The sequence below is a fragment of the Plasmodium vivax genome, chromosome 13, assembly GCF_000002415.2.
Source record: "Plasmodium vivax chromosome 13, whole genome shotgun sequence".
NCBI classification, from domain to species: Eukaryota; Apicomplexa; class Aconoidasida; order Haemosporida; family Plasmodiidae; genus Plasmodium; species Plasmodium vivax.
Window position 1 is genome coordinate 1,905,017 of NC_009918.1, and position 20,334 is coordinate 1,925,350.

At 44.6% G+C, this 20,334-nt stretch overlaps 4 protein-coding genes across 4 annotated transcripts; 3 read left to right on the top strand and 1 right to left on the bottom strand.

The window, feature by feature from the left end:
- Positions 1-1,948: 1,948 nt before the first annotated feature.
- PVX_086190 (hypothetical protein, conserved) lies at positions 1,949-2,914 on the bottom strand (the record flags this gene model as incomplete). The annotated part of the gene is made up of 1 exon (XM_001616851.1): positions 1,949-2,914. One exon carries the CDS (start codon positions 2,912-2,914, stop codon positions 1,949-1,951), a length of 966 nt encoding a protein of 321 aa, XP_001616901.1.
- Positions 2,915-6,609: 3,695 nt separating this feature from the next.
- PVX_086195 (hypothetical protein, conserved) lies at positions 6,610-9,207 on the top strand (the record flags this gene model as incomplete). Its single annotated transcript, XM_001616852.1, has 1 exon — positions 6,610-9,207. The coding sequence occupies one exon, from the start codon at positions 6,610-6,612 to the stop codon at positions 9,205-9,207; it is 2,598 nt and encodes an 865-aa protein (XP_001616902.1).
- A 2,337-nt stretch (positions 9,208-11,544) lies between these two features.
- On the top strand, positions 11,545-12,705 carry PVX_086200 (hypothetical protein, conserved; the record flags this gene model as incomplete). The annotated part of the gene is made up of 1 exon (XM_001616853.1): positions 11,545-12,705. One exon carries the CDS (start codon positions 11,545-11,547, stop codon positions 12,703-12,705), a length of 1,161 nt encoding a protein of 386 aa, XP_001616903.1.
- A 1,405-nt stretch (positions 12,706-14,110) lies between these two features.
- Positions 14,111-20,256, top strand: PVX_086205 (adenylyl cyclase 1, putative; the record flags this gene model as incomplete). Its single annotated transcript, XM_001616854.1, has 22 exons — positions 14,111-14,227; positions 14,580-14,636; positions 14,813-14,917; positions 15,066-15,265; positions 15,432-15,582; positions 15,709-15,750; positions 15,886-15,990; positions 16,114-16,202; positions 16,306-16,363; positions 16,466-16,558; positions 16,757-16,847; positions 17,042-17,166; positions 17,275-17,366; positions 17,473-17,559; positions 17,663-17,739; positions 17,957-18,108; positions 18,243-18,515; positions 18,691-18,945; positions 19,236-19,322; positions 19,480-19,539; positions 19,778-19,849; positions 19,993-20,256. 22 exons carry the CDS (start codon positions 14,111-14,113, stop codon positions 20,254-20,256), a joined length of 2,652 nt encoding a protein of 883 aa, XP_001616904.1.
- Positions 20,257-20,334: the final 78 nt, after the last annotated feature.

Below are 20,334 nucleotides of genomic sequence, written 5' to 3' on the forward strand. Positions count from 1 at the left end.
AAGGCAAAATGGGGGATAAACTTTTGGTGGGAATTTTCCTGCGTGGTCGTGGGTTGGGGGTCTTCTTCTCAGGTGGAGGTGCGACCGGCGCGGAAAGAGGAAGTCAGCCCACGTGGGCAACCAGCCAATGTGGGCAATCATACAACTGAAGAAGAGCCAGTTAACAACTTCGTGATTATGAAATGGCCAAGCAGGCTGCGCAACAACCGCGCGGCTGAATAGCCGAATGGAGTTTCAAAATGGCGCTTAATCTGCGGGGGGATTCTCCTCGGTCACGCAGCTGCGCTGTGGAGTGGAGGAAAAAATTGGCCCAAAAAGTGGGCAGTAAAAAGGATCAGCTGATTAGCGGTTGACCTGATTAGCGGCTAACCTGATTAGAAGTGGAAGGGTTAAAAATTGCGCAGAGTGAAGCGAAGCGAAGTGCCTGCCGCAACTGCACATATGCATATGCCTCCGCGCCGGGGTGGGGTAAAAACCACGAGGCCCTCCTACACGCCCAAAATAACTCCCGCGCAGGTGTCCTGCTTTGGAACCAACGCATGTACATACAGGGGCCCGTGGAAGTGCACACCAAAACGCGCATATTTAAGTATCTTTCGTGAAAGGAAAAAAAAAAATGGAAATATATTTTTTGGCATTCCCACTTGGTTTCCTCCCATGAGATCAAGTTGACATTTTTAAGCGGCTGGGAATTTAGGGGGTGATCTTTCCAACCGATTGAAAAATTTCACCGTTGTTTCGTTCACTCGTTTGTTTAGCCTTTCAGGAGGGGGCTTAGCCATGTGTATGTATATATATGCCCATCCCCCTATGGTTATATAAAAGCTGTGCAATGTTTGACTGCCCCCAAATGGGTGATTATTCAGGGGCCCTTCGACTGAGGTACCTTCTGATGCCATTCCCAACCGAGTTGTTCTTCATTACGCCATTTTTTGCGCCGCCCCAATACACCTCAGCACAGATTCATTTAAGTACCACTTGCGCATTTTTTTAAAATTTAAAAAAGGTCTTTCACAGGATGGAGGGGTTGAAATTTCTCTCGCGGGGGACACCTCGCAGAGGAACAATTTTTGGCAAAAAGGGGAGAAAACATTTTCCTCCTCGCCGTTGCCGCAGGTACAAAAATACTCAATTGTTGAATAAAAGGATTGCTTCAAAATGGACATAATCAATCGCCAATGGAGTTGTTGGGAAAAGCGCCAAGGCGCCGATGCACACAAATGGAAGAGCGCCCGTATAGAAAGCATACAACGCGTGTGCAAATTGGATTCAAAAAAGGAAGCAAAAAAAAAAAAAAAAAGAAAAAGTTTCATCAAAAATTGGCACGTAGGAGGGGAAAAATACAACGTTTTATCATTCTCATAATTCACGTAAAAAAGAAGAAAAAAAAAACTGTAAAATGGTTAATTTTCCTATGTCGTAATTGCAAAACGGGGGAAGAAAAATGTATCCACAATGAACGGTAAAAAAAAAAAAAAATTGTACGAGGGTTAAAACCTTTTTTTTTTTTGCACATAACACCAGGAACGCTCGTGATGTGTGGCATTAAGACGAGCTGAACAAAATGAGCTTCACAACTTCATGTGAGGAAGGAAAAAAAAAAAAAAAAAAGGAGCACACAAAAGGGATACACCCCGTGTACAGAAATGATGTGCAAACAAACGGTAGTGGCAGATTTGTTCTCCCACAAGTGTCGGCTTCTCCTTGTGGGTGGAAGTGGATGCAGGGTTGGCACCACATTAAGGGATTTGCCCCTGCTTGGGGGAACCCCCGTGGATGGGCGAATTTGGCATTTTTTTTTACTCTTGGACATTCTGGTAAAGCACGAACCTTTTGAGGTGCTTCGCGGAGCGTAGCTTAACGGTGTGTTCTCCCCATATCTCCGCAATTCTCCACACGTCTACGCACTTCTACGCACTTCTACACACTTCTCTCACTTCCCACCTCTTCACAGCTCATCCGAGCTATTGAGGAGGTTGTTGAGGAAGGTCTCGTACCACTTATTGTTGATGGTGAGGTTCTTAAGCTCCTCAGGGTCAATGTCCATGCCCATGAAGTTGGTGGCCTTCTGCAGCATCTCCAAGTGGGCCTTGCTGTTGCCGATGTTCACTTGCAGCTTGGGCTTGGACGCACCATCGGCGTTTTTAACTTCCTTAATTTTAATTTCGTCCATAAGTGCCTTTGCAATATCGCTATTGTTTGTGTAATCGATGAACTTCATCATGCCAATGAGAATTTGATTTAGCTTATTTTTCACCTCCTCATCTTGTAACTTTTCCTTATTTATTTTCATAAGGTCAGCTAGCTTTTCCAACATTTGTGTGTGTCCCTCTGTGTCTTTAATAATATTATCGATGGATTTTTTTTCTTCATTTTTTTCATTGTCTTTCATTTTTTGGATGGTTTTTCTGAGAAAAGTTTTTACCATTTTTTTTTCCGAAGTTTCATTTTTGGAACTTAACAAATTTTGCAAGTACATATAAAACTTTATCATTTCTTGGAGGTCATTCGGATTGATTAAGTTGTTGAAGAAATCCTGGTTGTTATTCATCATCATCATATCTTGTGCGAATTTATTTTCTTCTTTATTTGCTGCATAGTTGTTACTGCCCATGTAGTTTTTACCTTTGCCATCTTTTTCATTGCTGTTGTACGTTTTTTTCATTTCGTTAAATAGCGCGTTGGCTTCCTCCAGCTTGTTCTGGCTGATCAGCTCTTTGATCTTTTCGATTTCGTTATAGTGCAGCATGTCCTGCATGTTCGCATTGGCGCCGGCGTTTTGGCTTTTGGCTTTATTTTTGCCATCGTTTTTGCCATCGTTTTTGATCGAGTTCATGATGTTCTTCTTCTCCCCCTTGGCGCTCACCAGCGCGAGGCCGAACAGGGACAAACTCGCATAGAACAGGACTTTCATTGGGGCGGTAAAGCGGCGGAGTGGCAAAGCGGCAAAGCGGCAGTGCGGCTATGCGATGCGTTTACTTTAGCGCCTCTTCCGAAGAGCTATTCTTGTCTGGCTTCTCCTTTCTCGCCGCCCCTGATTTGCCTCCTCAACTGTTGGCGGCAAAAAAACGCAGCGAAAATTCCCCAAACGGTGAAATGGGAACAATTTTGAAATGCTCAAAAGGGGGAGGCAAAATGGAGAGGCAAAGTGCAGGGGCAAAGTGCAGGGGCAAAGTGCGCAGGCAAAATTGCGCTCACTTTAAAACTCGCTAATTTAAAGAGGGGAGGAAAAATTGTTGCCTCCTTTCTGTCTGCAAACGGATGGGCGTTTCCACTTAAAAAAAAATTATTTGTGAAAAGTAAGTTCCCTCCCAATCTGCTTGCATACACAGTATGGGTACGGGGCGGCTGTTTTTTCGGCCTCCTTTGCGCATTCGCTGGAGTCCTCTTCCGATGATATGCCTTCGCAATGAGTCAAATAAATAATACTGGAAAACTTAAATGCTCACTTGTCCGCGGGTGAAAAAAACACATATAATGCTGTACGATTAGTCATCCGCAAAAGTACATATGTGACGTAATCACTCGGTCAACATGCGGCACAATGGAAAAAATTAGCCTTGCCTTTATTTGGTGAAACGAAAATTAGGCAAAGAGAAAAAAAAAAAAAAAAAAAAAAAAAAAAAAATACTTATGTATAGGGAAATTTCGCAACTTTTTTTTCTTCTTAAGGGGAAGAAAATTGCCCTCTATTCGCTTGCGCGTTTGGAAGGTTGGCACTGTTCGATCATTATTTTATTATTTTTTTATTTTTTATTTTTTTGTGAACAGGGGCAGAGAAAAGGACTCCTCCGATGATGCGGCAAATGCGCATGGGGCGAGCGCGAGAAAAAGGCGTAAAAAAAGGCGCAAAAAAAGCTGCAAAAAAAGGCGCAAAAAAAAGGCATAAGAAAAAGGCGTAAATAAAGGGCGTGAAAAAAATATACTCATCGTACGCATAATACAGTACAGGGGGCGCTACTTTATGCATGTATAATATGCACATTCTTATTGCGTACGTTTACACGTATACACTGCTATGCTCTTTCGCTGTGAATATAGGGGCAAGCAAACAAGGCCATTTAAAGGTGAACTAATTTGACGCATGCTCAGCGAATAGGTTATGGGGGAAAGCTCCTCCCTTCAGGGTTGCATGCGGAAGTGGACGTTTTGCGGGGTGAACGTACAGTGTACATGTAAAATTGCCGCCCCGCAAATGTAATAAAGCGTATGGTACGTATATTATTAGCCTACGCGTGTTAACCTTCTTATGAAGTATATTTTTTATATGTGCTTGTTTTGCCCAGGCGCTTGGGGGACCTGCCCGCTTGGATCCATTTTTGCGCAGCAATTTTTTACATGCCATTGGGAGGAACGCAAAAAAGTCATAATATATATATCATATGCGCAAAGGAAAAAAAAAAAAAAAAAAAAAAACAGCTATTTTTTCCTTCCCTTTTTTGCCCTTTCAATGGTGAGGCGCCCCCCTCCTTTTCATTAAAAAATTCGCGAATCGAGTAGCAAGCGGAAGGCAGCTGCAACAGTGGCATTGTACAGTTATATATGGTTGCCTTTTCGAGGGGCAAATGCGGGGCGCGGCGGTTAGCGGCGGTAGGGGTGAAAATCGAAGGTATCGACTACGTATAACGCCAGCAACGTGGCCAAAGGCTAAGCGCGCATATATTTTTTTTATATATAAAACAAAACGCACGGGGCGTATTTGCTTTTTTGCGCTTTCTTTTCCTGCGGGCCTTTTTCCTCTATATAATAGCACTACATGCGCAACAGCGGGGCAGGGAGGTATTATATGTATTATCCACCTGCTGCTTCGCATCGGCTAGCCGGCCCCCCTTCTTTCCTGCGGGGCGATTATGTAGAACCGTTTCCCCCACATAAATTTTTATGCAATATTATGCTTACCGGGGGAGGGGAAAAAATAAGCGCGCAATTTTACTGTCACGTTTGCAAAGTTTCCCCTCAGCTTGCGGAGGAGGATCGGCTCCGTTGCGCCGTAAAGTTGGCCTATTAATTGGGATCTCTAAGCGTAAATGCGAGGTGCCGAATGGGGCAAGGCCGGCGAAAAAAAGAGAAGCCACAATTAAAAAAAAATAAAAATAACATATCTCCCCCCGCGTCGTCATACCAATAGGTAACATATAAAATGGAAGTATTCTTTGCGGTTATTCCTTGCGGCGTATTTTTTGCTGCAATTTTTCGCGGCAATTTTTTTTATTTTCTCCTTTTGCGTTTCCCGCTTAATTGCAAATCGTTTTTTTTCTCCTCGGCTGCACTTGAATTTTAAATTATTTTTAAAAAACAAAAAGGTAGATTTTTTTTAAAACAAAAATAATTAAAAATAGCGCCACATTGTTGAAGAGAAAAAAATCCACAACTTTTTTCATTTTCGCAAAAACAGCGATTTACGTATAGATGAGGTACTCTCTTAAAAGTTTACTTTATTTTTAGCGTTTTTTTATTCATATATATTATATATACTATACAGCTTTTTTAAACTCCATACCATTTTTTTAAAGTTAAAAATTGTAGAGGCTTCCTACGATAAGAAAAAAAAAAAAAGTTCTTTCATTTTAGCTTTTTCAGAAAAAAACTGAATTGAATAGCTTAATTTTTTTTTTTTTTTTTAACTTTTTCGGCTTAGCATAATTTTTAGAAGCCCCCTGCTGCGCGTCGTAGGCGAATTCGTCGTTGCCATTCGTTTTTCGTGTTCGCTCAGAAGGGGGGCAGGGGAAGTGATTATTCCTTTGCCCGCTATTTTTTGGCGAACCGAGGGGCTAGGCGCGCGCGGGGGCTACGTATGTATATCTACGCATATGTACCACTTTTGATTTGCGCGTAATGCAGTCCGCGCCCCTACCGCCGTAGGACATATTATTATACATAGAAGAGCGTATCTGCGCCTGCTTGGGAAGACCCCCCCCCTTCACCCGTACGAGAAAGTTTCGTTTTAAAGTTCGAGAACGGACGAAGGGTCTACCAAGTGGGTCACCTCCCCAAAAGGAAAGGAAAAAAGAAAGCCATACCCGTTAGCGTAACAATCGAACAGAATTGCGCAGTTGCAAAAAAGCACTTTTGCTGAAGCGACTCTTTTTTGGAATCCCCAATTTGGGCAGAGCACATTACGGAGTGAAGCAGCAAATTGGAGGAGTTCCTTTTCCGAGGCGAAAGCGAATTGACCTTTTTAGCAACGCAGACGTGGGAGTAGCTGGAGGGTTCGTTTGCATATACCCCAGAAACGTAGACACATAGGGGACACGTGTGCCAGCAAGGGAAAGGCCGTCCATTCCGCGCCTAGAAGAGAAAAAAAAATTAGCAAAAAATTAGCAAAAAATAGCAAAAAATAGCAAACATAGCAAACATAGCAAACATAGCAAACATAGCAAAACATAACAAAGCAAAACCAAGCAAATCTTACCTTTGGGAGGCCCCCAAACGGAGAATGATCATACGGTAGGACGTTTTTACCGGACGTTCCGCCAATCGTTTTACAAGTTATCCCAGCCCCACTCGTACCATCTAATGTGTACTTCCTATTTTTCCCGCCTGTTATCCCTTTTCCCCATTATTGTGCCCCCAATTTTGAAGTAAAAAAAAAAAAAATTGTAATTTTCAATGAGAAGGGTACAAACAATTTTTGCATTTTTTTTTTTTATAATTTTTTGTTGTTTAATAAAACCGAGTACGGTTAGCATATTCTGTGAAATTATAAGTGATGAGGATGTATATACGAACACATTAAAAGGACAAAACTTCAGCAAAGAATTTATAACCCTATTTGACAGCAAGGATGTCCGCGTGACCATAGAAAAATTAATTATAGAAGAACATGTAAAATATTACATTAGCAAAGTGAGAAAAAGCGAACATAATATTATTAAAACGATTGAGAAATTATTGGTGAGGGAATTTCCATCCACCATTGGACTTAAGGAAGATATTGTAAAAAATGAACTGCTGAAATTTTTAAGTATTATATTTACAAAGCAGGAAGATGTTGTGAAGAAATTTTTTGCTCAACTGAATAAAAACTCCTTTGACATTGGAGCCAATTATCGCCATTTTGAAAGCAAATTTTTGGATGAATATGAAAATATTGAAAATTTAAAAAAAACTTATTTTTCCATTTTTAACCAAGTAACTGAGTCGCTGAATAGTACCAAGACGAGTGAAGATAACAAAAGCAGTGTGTACTTCATAGACATCAAGGATAGAGTTCTCTCCAATGTAGCATCACTTAAGGATACCTTGGCAAAGCTCAGAGGAGGAGTTGTCGCGCTGTATAATATTAACTACGGACTGAATGAGCTGAAGAATGAGGTGGATGTGTATATTTCAAATTTTCGAAGCGCTCAGCAGGGCGAAGAGGGCGGCGTCCCTGTCGGTGTGGACCCGGTCAATGGCAAAGAAAGCGAAGTGAACGTGCTGAACCTGGTGGAGGATGTGGCATCCAAACTGATGTTTAACCTGCGAACGAAAATTTCCAGCACGAGAGATGAACTGCAGAAAAGGCTGACCACTCTGGAGAAGGAGCTAATCGATCTGTCCAATGAGATCACCCGGTTGGACATTCAGCAGAATGTGCCCAAGCTCTCCATCGTAAAGAACAACAACTTCCTCAACATTGAGAGTATACGCAGTGAGTATGAGGAGTACGTGAACAAAACGGAGACCGGCGGGGAGGCTGCAGACGAGGGGAGCAGCGGCGTAAGCGGTATTAGCGGTATTAGCGGCGTAAGCAGTACCAGCGGCGTGGGCGGCGTGGGCGGCGGGAGCGACGGGCCCGTGTTCGAGAAAACCCTGCAGCTGCTGGAAAAGCACTCCCTCTGGGTGAAGGAGCAGGACGCCTTCACCTATTGCGAGCGGGATGACATCGCGGAAGTTCTGAAGATCTGCCTCAACCTCGTGGAGAAGCTCAGGGATCTGGTCATCCACGAAAATTTCAATTTGCTAATGAAGTACGAAAATTTGTATAAAGAGCTGAACAAATTTCTGTACCATTCGAGGAGCAGCACGCTGGACCTCTCCTACATGAAGGCGTGGTATTCCATCGAGAATTACAAAGGCACTGAGATTCTGATTGACGGAGTGGACAGGCTACTGCGCATGATTAGCATTCTAACGCAGATGATTAAACTTTTTAAAGAAGCCAATAAGAATATGAACCCAGATGTGTTTTTTAACCTGAATAGATTAAGTAATGGGTTTCACAATGCAGCAAAGAAAGTGACTCTATTTAAGATGGAGATAGCCAAATTAATGCACCCTCCACATAGCCTACAAGTTATAAAAAATAATATTGAAAAGTTTGGACATGTGTATAAGGATAACCTCACCAAGATGAAGGTAATCACCAACTCGTTTGACATTGCCTCTGGAAATATGCAAACCGAAATTGATGAAATTTTAAAAATTGTAAGTACCATGATTCAGGCAGATAGTTTAATAAGCGAATTTAAAAAGGTTAGGAGTGTATGGAAGGGACATGTTAAACGGACTCTGAAGGAACTGAATGAGAAGAAGGGCCTTCTGATTAGTGCGTATAGAGGGAATAGAAATGTGATTTTCCCCCCTGAAATGGACCTTTCAAGGCCTCACCTCTCAAGCAGTGGTGGGCTGAGGAACGCGCTGAGCAGCGTATTGAGCGGCGCACTGGGTAGTGCGCTTAACTTCGGGGGTAACCGTAATGGGAACGCCATTAATAAGAGCACCTTGGAGTCGCCCTACTTTTCTAATCTGTACAAAAGCGTCATAGACAAATTCGACACGATGAAAAACGAAAAAGAAATGAAAAGGCTCTTCTCTGTTATATATCGATCGGTGGACATCATCATACAGATTATTAAAGACAACAGGAAGCAGCTGAACCAAGAGTATAAGAAAAAGCGCAAGGACATCATCAATTTGGTTAACTATAGGAACGACTCGCGAGCGGACATGACGAATGTGTATAGCAAGTTGGTCGAGCTGGAGGGGGACTTGGTTAGGAATTTACAAAAATTATTTTTAAATAAAGTTAATTTGAATAAGCAGCTGGAACATTCTGTGGAGATGACCAAGGCGGACCTCTTCAAGGACAAGGTGCCTCCCTACTGCAATCTAGTGGAACAGTTCATTTCGAAATATTTTCTGACCATGGTCAGGTGGAAGAGGCTCATAAACAGCAACAGGAGTTTATTCCCCCCCGAGTTGATATCGAAGGTTGTGGAGTAGGAGCGCGCCGCCCCGCGGAGGAGGGATGGCCCCGCGCAGATGCGTACCTACATAAGGATGACACGTTTATGTGTGTACACGTGTGTGCATGTGCGCACATGTTGGTACATGTTTATACACAGCACGTACGCGTGACCGCCAGTGCAGGTGCTCTCTCGCGCGAGAAAGTCACCCCAAAGGGGAGAAGGCGCAGGAGGGGAAAAAGGGGAAAAAAGAAAAGATAAAGCAAAGTTAAAGCAATGATGAAGCAAAGATAAAGCAATGATAAAGCAAAGGAAAGGGAACAAAATTGTACAGAGTAGAAGAAAAGCAACATTTCTTACCCCGCATCGGTTTATTTTTTCCGTGTGTGTTATTAATAGCATTTTTTTCCCCCCCCCTGGAAGCCGCTTCTGAGTTAACCGCTCTACCCAGCTGACGTGCCTTGCACCGCCGTGGGCCCCCTCCCCGCGCAACACTTTGTTTTTGTATTTTTTTTTCCCGTATATATGTACATATATGCAACTGTGTTGCAGAATTAGCAGCTGTGTGAAACCACCGCTCAGCGGCTCGACCGCGGAGAACGCTGCACCACTGCCATCGCTGCAACTGCTGCCACACCGCCGCTTCTAACCCCTTGCAGCTTTCCCTTCGTTCAACCAATTTTGCGTTTGCTTCTTATACAAAATTTAGCCGTGCCGTTCATGTTACATAATCGATAGGATGAACCACAATTTTGTGTAATTATTACCTACTGATAAAGGAAAAAAAAAAAAAAAAAAACACTTCCCCATTTTTTTTTTTTTTTTTTTTTACATACCTTTCGCGTGTGCGCTTTTCGCACAGCATCCCGCGTACCTCACTACAACATGATTACTTTATCTTCCCTTTTTTGTGTTACATTTTTATGTTACATTTTTATGTTAATTTTTTTTCCCCCCCTTTACAATTTAGCATAATGTGCAAAAAAAAAATGTATATGTATTGTACATATTTTCCAACTTAATTTTATTCTCTCTGGAAGGAGGAATATCTTCCCCCCCCTTTTAATTAAATCTGAAATTTTCGCTCAACTGATGTCTCAGGTGGGAAGCCGCGTTCATGTTGTGAGGACATGGCTTGGGAAGTTGGGGACTCAGTACCGAAATGGCCGCGAGGTGAAGAAATGTTCACCTCAATTTTTTCGCCTTCACAAGTTTGCTATACCGAATGGAAAGCGAAATTTTAAGAGTTAGGGTCCCAGTCGTTCGAAGAGTCTCGATGAGAGTACGTCGAATGAATGTTTTCCCTCCAAGGGGAAAGGGGGGGGACCCAGGTGTGTAAATTGTGCAAGCGGCAAGTGGGTGTTACCCCTTTGAGGGTACAAATAGCGTGGAAAAAAAAAAAAAAGTAAAGCAGTTGTTACTAAAAATATAATTACTTATTCGTATAACCCACGTAAGAGGGAAAGAAAGAAAATCAAAACAGAGTAACCATTGAGTGGGTATAAAAAAAAAAATTCTTAAGGGGCAAAAATAACATCATAAATAGTGTCACATTTTTTTATGGATTTTTTTTTTTTTTTCTGTTCGGTAAGTTATACAGTTTTTCCGCGCAGCGTCGTAAAGTCATTTTTTTCACTTACCGGGGAAATTGAGCTTATTTGCAAGTGTACATATGTACGCAATTGTTTTTTTTTTTTTTTGCTTAATTTGGTGACCACATTTATGCCAGCGCGGTGTTGCCATGTTGTTCTTGTTCTTGTTCTTGTTTTCGTTCTTACAACGTTTTTTTTTTTGTGCATGCAAGGGGAAGGGGCATTTGAGGGGAGAAAAAAAAAAAAAAAAAATAATCACAAAAAAGGGAGAAAAGCAGGTGCGAATTGAAAGTGAAAAACAACGCGAAAATTGAAAAAGAAAAATGTTCACAGAGAAAGTGAAAAGGAAAAAATAAATTTGTGTTTTTCCCCCCTTTTTTTTATGAGATCCCAAGTGTGCCACGCCGCTCTCGCCCGCTTCTTCACTTTTGAAGAATGCGCAACTTTGTGGTTCGCCAATTCGTGACCCATTGATGTAAAGCTTGCATAGGCGAATTTAGCCCATTCAGCAAAGCAAAGGGGGCAGCAAAATTGAAAAGGGAACAGCAAAATTGAAAAAGGGACAGTCGCTTTTTTTTTTTTTTTTTTTTTTTTTTCCAGTGTAACTTCACCAATGTGTAACATTTGGCGGTCGTAAATGTGTGATGATTGCAAACGCGAAAAAGTGCTTTCGCCTTAAGAGGGAGAAAAAAAAAAAAAAAAAAAAAGAAGAAGAAGCAGAAGCAGAAGGTAGGAGTGGGAAGTAAGAAGTAGGAAGCGGAAGGCGCTAAACGAAAGCAAAGATGAAACCCCCCCTGCTGGCGTGCTTCCTTTTCCTGCTAGCGAGCGCCAGAACGGCGCGGGGCCTGCGGACGCACAACGTCGGCGACCGGGTTGACGGCGGCGGGGGAGTCATCGACAGAGGGGGCGCGGCCACGGATAGGAACGGCGGCAGTAGAGGCGACGCCGATGGGGGCGGTGACGACGGAAGGGGTGCCCGCGATGGAAGCGGTGACGATGGAAACGGTGACGACGGAAGAGGTGCCCACGAAAGAGGCAATGCTGACGGAGGGGATGACCGCGGTATAGGCAACGCTGACGGAGGAGATAGCCGCGGTATAGGCAACGCTGACGGAGGAGGCCCCGCAGGTGAAGCCAACCAGAGCAACCGCGCGAACCTGTGCTCCTGCGACTTCACAGAAAGATTAAACTTCATTCCGCAAGAAAAAACCAAAGTGGTGTGCAACCTGAACCCTCACCACGGAGAAGAGGTGAAAATTTGGGTTAACAAAGAATACGAAGTGAGTTGCTTCGAAAACTCTCGAGTCTACTGCCCACTGAAGGATTACATAATGAATAACACAAACATTGTAACCTTTTCCCCCAAACTGAAATATAGCATAAATGATGTGGTGCACCGAGATAGGGAGGTGAAGGAGTACCACCTACAGATTGACAGAGAGGCAAGTGACATTTTGTTTTTCTGTACAATCAAACCGAAGCAGGTGTCTGAATTGCTAGAGGGAGAAGTGAAGATCAATTTGAAGAGAGAAGTTGGTGAGCAGTATTCAGTGGCAAGTGAAGATGGGACCCACGTTTGTGATTTTTCCAAAGGCAATTTAAACATTTCACCATCAGCAGGGTTTAATTATAAACATGACAGATCGGTTAGCTGCATCTACCTGGTAATTCCAAACAAATTATTTTTAATTAAACTCCCCAAATTAAATATCGTAACGGAGCAGTTCCTACCCAACTTGGTTAGCTGCCTGTCTGAATACTCTTTTATTAATTTTAATTTGAAACATGTGGAAGAATCTGATGACTCCATTTCTTTGCACCTATCCTTTGGCGATTTTAAAAAGAACTTTAATGTGTCCTGCGCATTTGACTTATCCGAATATGCCGTTGAGCCCTGTTCGCTCGGGAAGAAGGGAATCGTGACGTTTTACTTTAACGCGTAGGGCTCGGGGAGGGGGCGGCCCACAGGAAAATGGGAAGTCTCCCCAAAAGAACAGCATTCCCTGTGGAGACGCCCCCATGGCAGCTGCTTTTTGCCGAACTCACCTCTAGGGCCCCTTCGCCGCAAACCTGCACCTGCATCTGCATCTAATTTTTAATAAGCTTAGCCACGCGCACGGCTTAGTTCTCTTTTCCCCGTGTGTCCCTAGTCCATAATAAACTTATACTTTGTGTTTGCCGCGGGGGGGTGCAGCGGTGTGCACTAAGAAGTAAAAATTAAAAAGTAAAAATTAAAAATTAAAAAATTAACAGTTAAAAATTAAATAATTAAAAGGTTTAAAAGTTTAAAAGTCAAATTCGAAAAGCTCTCTACTAACGTAACAACGTCGTGGGGGGAACGAACCCCCTCGCGGAGACGAGCGAAGACGCGCAGGGGATATAACGCAAGTTACCTTTTTGGACCAGTGCTGCCAAGCAGAAGTGGCCCATAGGAACTGCGTGGAGAGAAAAATAAATCCCACTTGCGTTGAAAATAAATCACTTCTCCTTTATGCTATCGTTCGATTGGTCCTCTTTCACCAAACGGGGGCGCGTTTATGCTGATAGGGATTGCCCGCAAAACTTCCCCATTCTCCCATGCATACGTACGTGTGCACCCTTGTGGGGGAGGAAAACGAGGTGTATTTTAAAACGCCCCTAGAAAGGGCTAAATAGCAAGGGGCATATTTCCCTACTCTGTCTTTTAAAAAATTTTTTAGTTCTCCAGCGTATTGCGCGTCGATTCGGATACATTTCATGAGGCCATACGAAATCGGCCCATCTCCGCTTAGAGGTTACCCTTATGGGCAAATGCTTCCTCCTCTGTTTGGCTAAAATTAACGTCCATCGTGAGAGGCGCGTGTTGGGCCATTTCTCAAGCTGTGGATGCGCCAAATTGGGAAGTCGCGCAGGGGGGCATCGAAATGAGACAAAAAAAACTGGGGTGAACGGGCCAAACATTAAGAGAGTGAAACACGAAGCAGTGAAACATTGAAACGGCGAAACGCTATGATAACAAAACTGCGCGTTTTCAAAATAAAACCCAAGTACCCCCACGAAGTAGCGAAATGCCTCTCGTGTGGGTTACTTCTCTGAGGCAAAGAAGTGAAAGTGCGAGCAAGCACCTTCCATTTATGGGGAGGGTACATGGGAGAGGCGACACTCCTTCGAGATCAGCACAAAAAGGAAAGTAAAGCACCTTTTTTTGAAAAATTAACACTTCTGCGTTGTTCACCGGGGGAGGCACGCATATGCTGCATTATCCTATTGTGTGATACTTCTGACCTGCCCCGTTCTACGTTGCCTCGCCCTATGCTGTCTTGACCTCCCCCCCGCCGCAGTGGTTCATAAACACCTCGAATCGAAACGATGCCGGACTTAAAGCACATTTATGCAAAGGAAATCCTACCAAATGAGAAACTCAAAAGATATTTCTTAAAATGTAGATCGAAGGAAAAAGTTTTATACTCCTTTACCTCTGACAATGTACATACTGATGAGGGGAGAGGCGCAGATGGGGCTGCGGACAATGGCGAGTTGATCCCCCCGTTTGTTTTGCCACCATCAAATGGGACTTTTCGCAAATAGAGACATGTTACGAAAGTGCGTTCTTTCGTTGTTTTTGTTTTTCCTCTACGTAAATATGCCCCCTTTGGGAAGTGCAAAATCATTTTGCTTTGTCCAACCGCTTTTTTTTATTTCCCCATTTTGTACCTTCTCCAATGAGTGCATGCCGTACGAGGGGTCTCCCCCATTCACGAGAAAACGCACATTTGAAAAGGAGCGCTCAAAAGAGGGAATAAATGTTTGACCCCCTTGGGGAAACTCCTCTTCTTAGGAAATCACAAATGGGGAGAGAAAATACGATGACGAAGTGGAAATTTCGAAATATGAGGTAGGGAGGGAGAGGCGATTCGTAGAATAATGCGGAGAGACCACTTCGTAGAGGAGAAGGATGTCCGATAGAGAGAAGGAGAGCACATCGTAAGAGAAGTCACGAAGCCACGTTTGCCGCCATTTTATGCTCCCCCCCCCCCACATGCATACCTTACTTCCCTTTTCTCCACGTAGGGGCTGCACTCCAATGCGCGGACGAGGCTGGCCAACCTGCTGTACCTTCTGTACCTCTTCTTCGTGATTTTTAGCAAAGACGTTTTTTACTTCCTCCTAGAAAAGGTTACCGCTGGACGAGGGGCTCCTTCACCGGGGGGGAGGGCCTTCCCTACGTGTGCGTCTGCCGGTAGGCAACCGATGTGGTAGCAAGTGCAAACGATGTGGCATCACCCGCACCCCATGTGAACCGCCCCGTTGCCCCCCTTCCCAGAAGCATGACACGCTTTCGGACTACCTGATCATCCTCCTCATCCTCACATGCTGCGTCGAAGTGATGATAAACTTTCTGACGAGGAAAACCTACACCTGCTATTTTATGTTCTTCGAAATTGTCTCTTTGGTATCCCTATGCTTTGATTTGTACTTTTGTGAGTGTTACCTCTTCGATTGGTTCGACTCCTATGTGAAGAGGTGAGTCCGAGGGGTGAAGTGGGTGCCCCAAAAGGATGCAGACTAAGAAGGTGGACGGGTGGGTCATCCTCCCAAGCAGAGTTGACTAAGCTGTATGCGGTTCTCCATCAGATGCTCCCCCCATTTGGCCGCTCATCACTGCCACGTTTTTCTCCCCACACTGTAGGATAAACCGAATAAGTGATGTTGGCAGCGAAGACGTTTTTTATTTAATAAACCTGGTGAAGGCTCTGAGGGTTACAAAGATATACCGGCTGATCATTTGCTTCGTCGGGAGACACACCAAGGAGAAGTACAAGCACAGGAATGAGTGGAACGTAATGTAGTTGCGTTGTGAGGAATGCGCTTTACGCATGTGCATGGGGAAAGATAAATATGTGCTCACCCACTTACGCCTTTATGGCAACCCCCACTTTCACCGCCTCATCGACTCCCCTCCAAAGTTCGAAAAAATGGAGAGCATGCAGAATAGAACCAATTTGAAGGTAAGAGCGTGAGGGGGGAAGTTGCTCACATGAAAGGAAGCAAGCTGCAAAGGGTGGCTCGGCCATTCGTACGTACAAGTGGAGTTCCCCCCATGGAGTGCTTTCCCCCCATGGAATGCTTCCTCCCCATTTCAGGAGAGCCTAAAATTTACGAACAAAATGCACCTGGCGCTGATAAAAAGATACTTCATGTCCCTGTTCTTCGTGATGCTGTCCTGTATACTTATCGAGACGGTAAGGGTGGGGTAGCGGTAATGCTGGTGGTGATGATGTGGTGGGTGTCTTTTTAGGAGACTCCCCTGTTCGTGGAGCTACACTTTGCCACGTTTAGCTCCCCATTCCCGTACCGCTTCCCCCCGACAGGTGTCCGTGCCCAAAGTGCAGAATAACTCCATGGAGTACTTCATCTACAACCTCGACCTGTTCGTAAAAAGGAAAAGCGGAATTGATCCGTTCGAAAAAATGGGGAAGAGCAAAAAGAAGAATGTCATTTCTTCTACATTTGAAATGTTCCTCTTTGTAGCGACCCACGTGTGTGTCTCTCCCCCCCTGCAGAATTTCCTTAGAGGATTACTACGAATCTGAATTGTTGAAGGCCCTTTATTTTTACACCGTACGAGGGGAGAAAGGAGAGAAAAAAAAGGAAAAAAAAAAAGAAAAAAAAAAAGGACAACTTCCGGTGGCCCTCAACTTGTGATACTACCCCTCCCCGTAGAAAATTCAAAAGGAAAAGGGAGCCGAAGAATACCTAGTCAGCTTTAAATCCAAGAGAAAACTGCAAAACTTCGTCAACAAAAAGGAGTTAACTGTAGGGACGCAAAAAAGGACGCTGTGGGACTTTGCCCATTTGTCACACGTAAGGGGAGAGTAAAAGTGAGTGCGATGGAATGGCACGGGGGAACTGCTCGACAGGATTGGTGCCCTTCCAGTGAAGGAAACGTGAGGGAAAACCTGCTCAGCGAATGCATCACATGGCCACCCCCATCAACTTCACAAATGAACGCAGAAGGAGCTCCTGAAATTTATAAGCATGAGCCCCCCGAGCGGGGGGGACGACGAAGAGGAAGTAATTCTCAGTGGCACAATTAAGGACCTCAGTAAAAACTCGAAAGAGGGAAATGCGCTTTGGGGGTGCATAGATGTGCAGTTTAGCCGGTGCGAGGGCATATCACGCACAAACACAAATACACATATATGTGTATATGTATATATGCATTTACGCACTTGCATGTGCGCCCCCCGTGAGGTATTGCCCCATCGGAACAACCTCGCCAATTCCCCCCTCCGGAAGACTCCCTAAGGAGGTACGAAACGAAAGTGTACCAGTCGGCAGAATTTACCTTCTACATAAATGTTCAGAAGAATGTGAAGAAGCGAATAAAGAACGTTGTCTTGTTGAAGATTCTCGTCATCGTGGTAGGGTCCCCATGTGCAGATGGGCTCGTAATGTCCTTCACATCCCCCCTTCCAAAGAAACTAGCGGCGGCTACTCCTTCCCCATTGATCTCTCTCCCCTCCCTACAGTTCTCCTTCATTATACTGTTTTACTTTACCTCCGAACTGAACGTTTTGCTATTCCCAATAGAGAGCATATTGAAGAAGTTGAAGCTGATGAAGTAGGTGGCGGATTATTCGGATCATTTTGCCTCCACCCCTGGTGTGCATGTGGCTAGCTAAATTCCTATTTGCACGTCTGTTCTTACGTAACCCTCCCGCTCGTAGATCGAACCCCACGCTGGCACTGGAAATGCAGGAGGAGCTGCTGAACCATGAGCTGGACAACATCCTCAGGAACACAAAGATGAAGCGGTAAATGGGGCGCCCATATGAGGAAGTCCATCCATATGAAGAGGCGCGCATATCGACAGCCCCACCTCTACCGCTTTACCGCCACACTTACACCCCAATGCAGAAAGGGCATAAAGCAGAATTACGAAATTTTGAAGATGGAGGAAAATTTGATGAAGCTGGGAACCCTGATGTTGTTAGGTGAGCCAGATTTATCTGCGGCTTTGTCTACATAGGTTTTGCGGAGCTATAAGGGGGGGTTTGTGATGCGCTCATAGTGGAGACTTTGCAGCCACGACGGGGACTACCATCTGTTAGAAGGGTCTCCCGCGTCGGCTGCACTTTTCTCTCTTCTCAATTGCTCCATTTCTCTTTCACCTCTTCTCCCCCCTCTCACCGCTTCCCCTCCCCTGTGCAGGCTTCGGCGAGGCGGGCGCGAAAATCATTTCTAAAAATATCAACGCGCAGGAGAGAGTGAACTTGCTGGTGAATGGGGAAGTGGTTTACTCCGTCTTTTCATTTTGCGACATACGGAACTTCACCGAAATAACGGAGGTGCTGAAGGAGAAGGTTAGGCCGTTCGGCGCTTACGCCTTTGAGCGTGGCGGATGGGAGGAAGCGTCCTCGAGGCGCCGCCATCCCACCGCGTCACCGCTACACCGCTACACCACCGCTTTACCGCTCCACCGCTTCACCCCGCCCAGATAATGATATTCATAAACCTGGTGGCGGAGATCATCCACGACTGCTGCGACTTCTACGGGGGGTCGATAAATAAGAACATCGGCGATGCATTCCTGCTTGTCTGGAAATGCAAAAAAAGAGACTTTCACAATGAGAGGATAAGTCTGTTGACGTCCAAGTACCACGTGCCAGGTGGAGGGAATAGGGGGGAGATTTCGGAGGGGGCATGCATAAATAGGGTTTGCGATTTGGCCTTTCTGGCCACGGTGAAGACGTTGATCAGGCTGCACGAGGTAAGGGGGAGGGGTGGTCGCCACGTGTGCAGATAGGCACGCCTCCGTATGCGAGGTGATAAGCGGCACAGGAGGGTGCAACACAGAGAGGTACAACCGAGAGAGATGCAACAGAGAGAGATACACCACAGAATGGTGCACCACTCCGCCGCATGGGCGAACTTCACACCCTCAGTCGGAGAAGATACGCTCCTTCCTCAAAAGCGAGAAGATCCACGAGCTCGTCGGGAGCAACGTCATCGAGTTAAGTTTCGGGCTGCACTTTGGCTGGGCCATCGAGGGGGCCATTGGCAGCAGCTACAAAATTGACCTCTCTTACCTGTCCGAGAATGTGAATATAGCGAGCAGACTGCAGGACATTTCGAAGACCTACAAGAGGAACGTCGTCATCTCGGGCGAGTTCTACGACAACATGTCTGAGGGGTTCAAGGTGGGCAGCTGCGCGGTGGCGATTAGCCGCTTGGCGATCGTAACTAGCCATTTTGCGATCGTAACTAGCCATTTTGCGATCGTAACTAGCCATGTTTGCGATCGTAACTAGCCATGTTTGCGATCGTAACTAGCCATTTTGCCTTCCCGAGATTAGCCATTTTGTCATCATTCTCCTTTTTTTTTCTCCCCTTTGTCGAAACCCCCCTCGTGAAATTTCACCTCTCCGTTTATGCACTCCATGTGTGCAGCGCCCCTCATTGTCCTCCCTCTTTTCACGCTCCTTTTTAGAAGTCCCTGCGCAGAATAGATAGAGTTACCCTGAAGGGATGCGGGAACCCACTGGATTTGTACACCTTTGACATACGTCTAGATAAGGTAAAGGAGAGGCAACCACTCGTTGGTGGGTGACTTCGTGGAGTGTTTCATGGCATATGCCCTACTTATCCCCGAGCGTATCTGCAATGAGGTACATATGGACCTCCCCCCCAAAGAAAAAAAAAGGAGCAAAAACCATTCAACCTGCTCATCTCAGATTCCGAAGAAAAAAAATGTAGAAGCGTTTGATGTGGCCAGAAATGTTGACATAAAAATGGTAAAGGTATCGCCGTTCTTCGGAGGGACCTTTCGTTTGTACACACTTTGGAAAAAAAAAAAAAAAAAAAAAAAAAAAATAAAATAAAATAAAATAAAATAAAATAAAATAAAATAAAATAAAATAAAATAAAATAAAATAAAATAATAATAATAATAATAATAATAATAATAATAATAATAATAATAATAATAATAATAATAATAATTTTTTTTCCCTTTTTGCTTAACCTCCCCAGATTTTGAATGACATAAAGCAAAAGACAGAGAGACGCCGTCGGAAGAAGGAAGTGTTGAATCTGGCTTACGACGTAAAAGAGTTGCTGCGTGGCCATATGCGCGCAGGATGTGTTTACACTTTTGTCTGCCCGATGGGTCTCCCCACATGCGTTATCCCATTGGAGAGAGAGCCACCAAAATGATTGCACCCCCCCAATTGACATGCCCATCACAGCTGTACGAGGAATATTCAAAGAGCGAAGACATAAAGTCAATTCAGATGAATTTCCCTGAGGAGTATTTGAGGCTGTTTGGAAATGCGCTGGAGTTGTATTTGGGTGGAGACTGGCGGGAGTCGCACAGACTGCTGGAGCATTTGCGGGGGAACTTCTCCTGCGAGGATGACATCGTGTGTCAGTTGGGGGACTTCTTGCGTGCGTCAAATTTGACTGCGCCGAGTGATTGGGGTGGTTTCCGGCGGTTTTTGCAGAAGTCGTAGGGGGGGGGAGTAGCGGTTACGTGGAAGTTACGTGGAAGTTACGTGACAGTGAAGCGAAATCAACTTGAAGGCGACTCC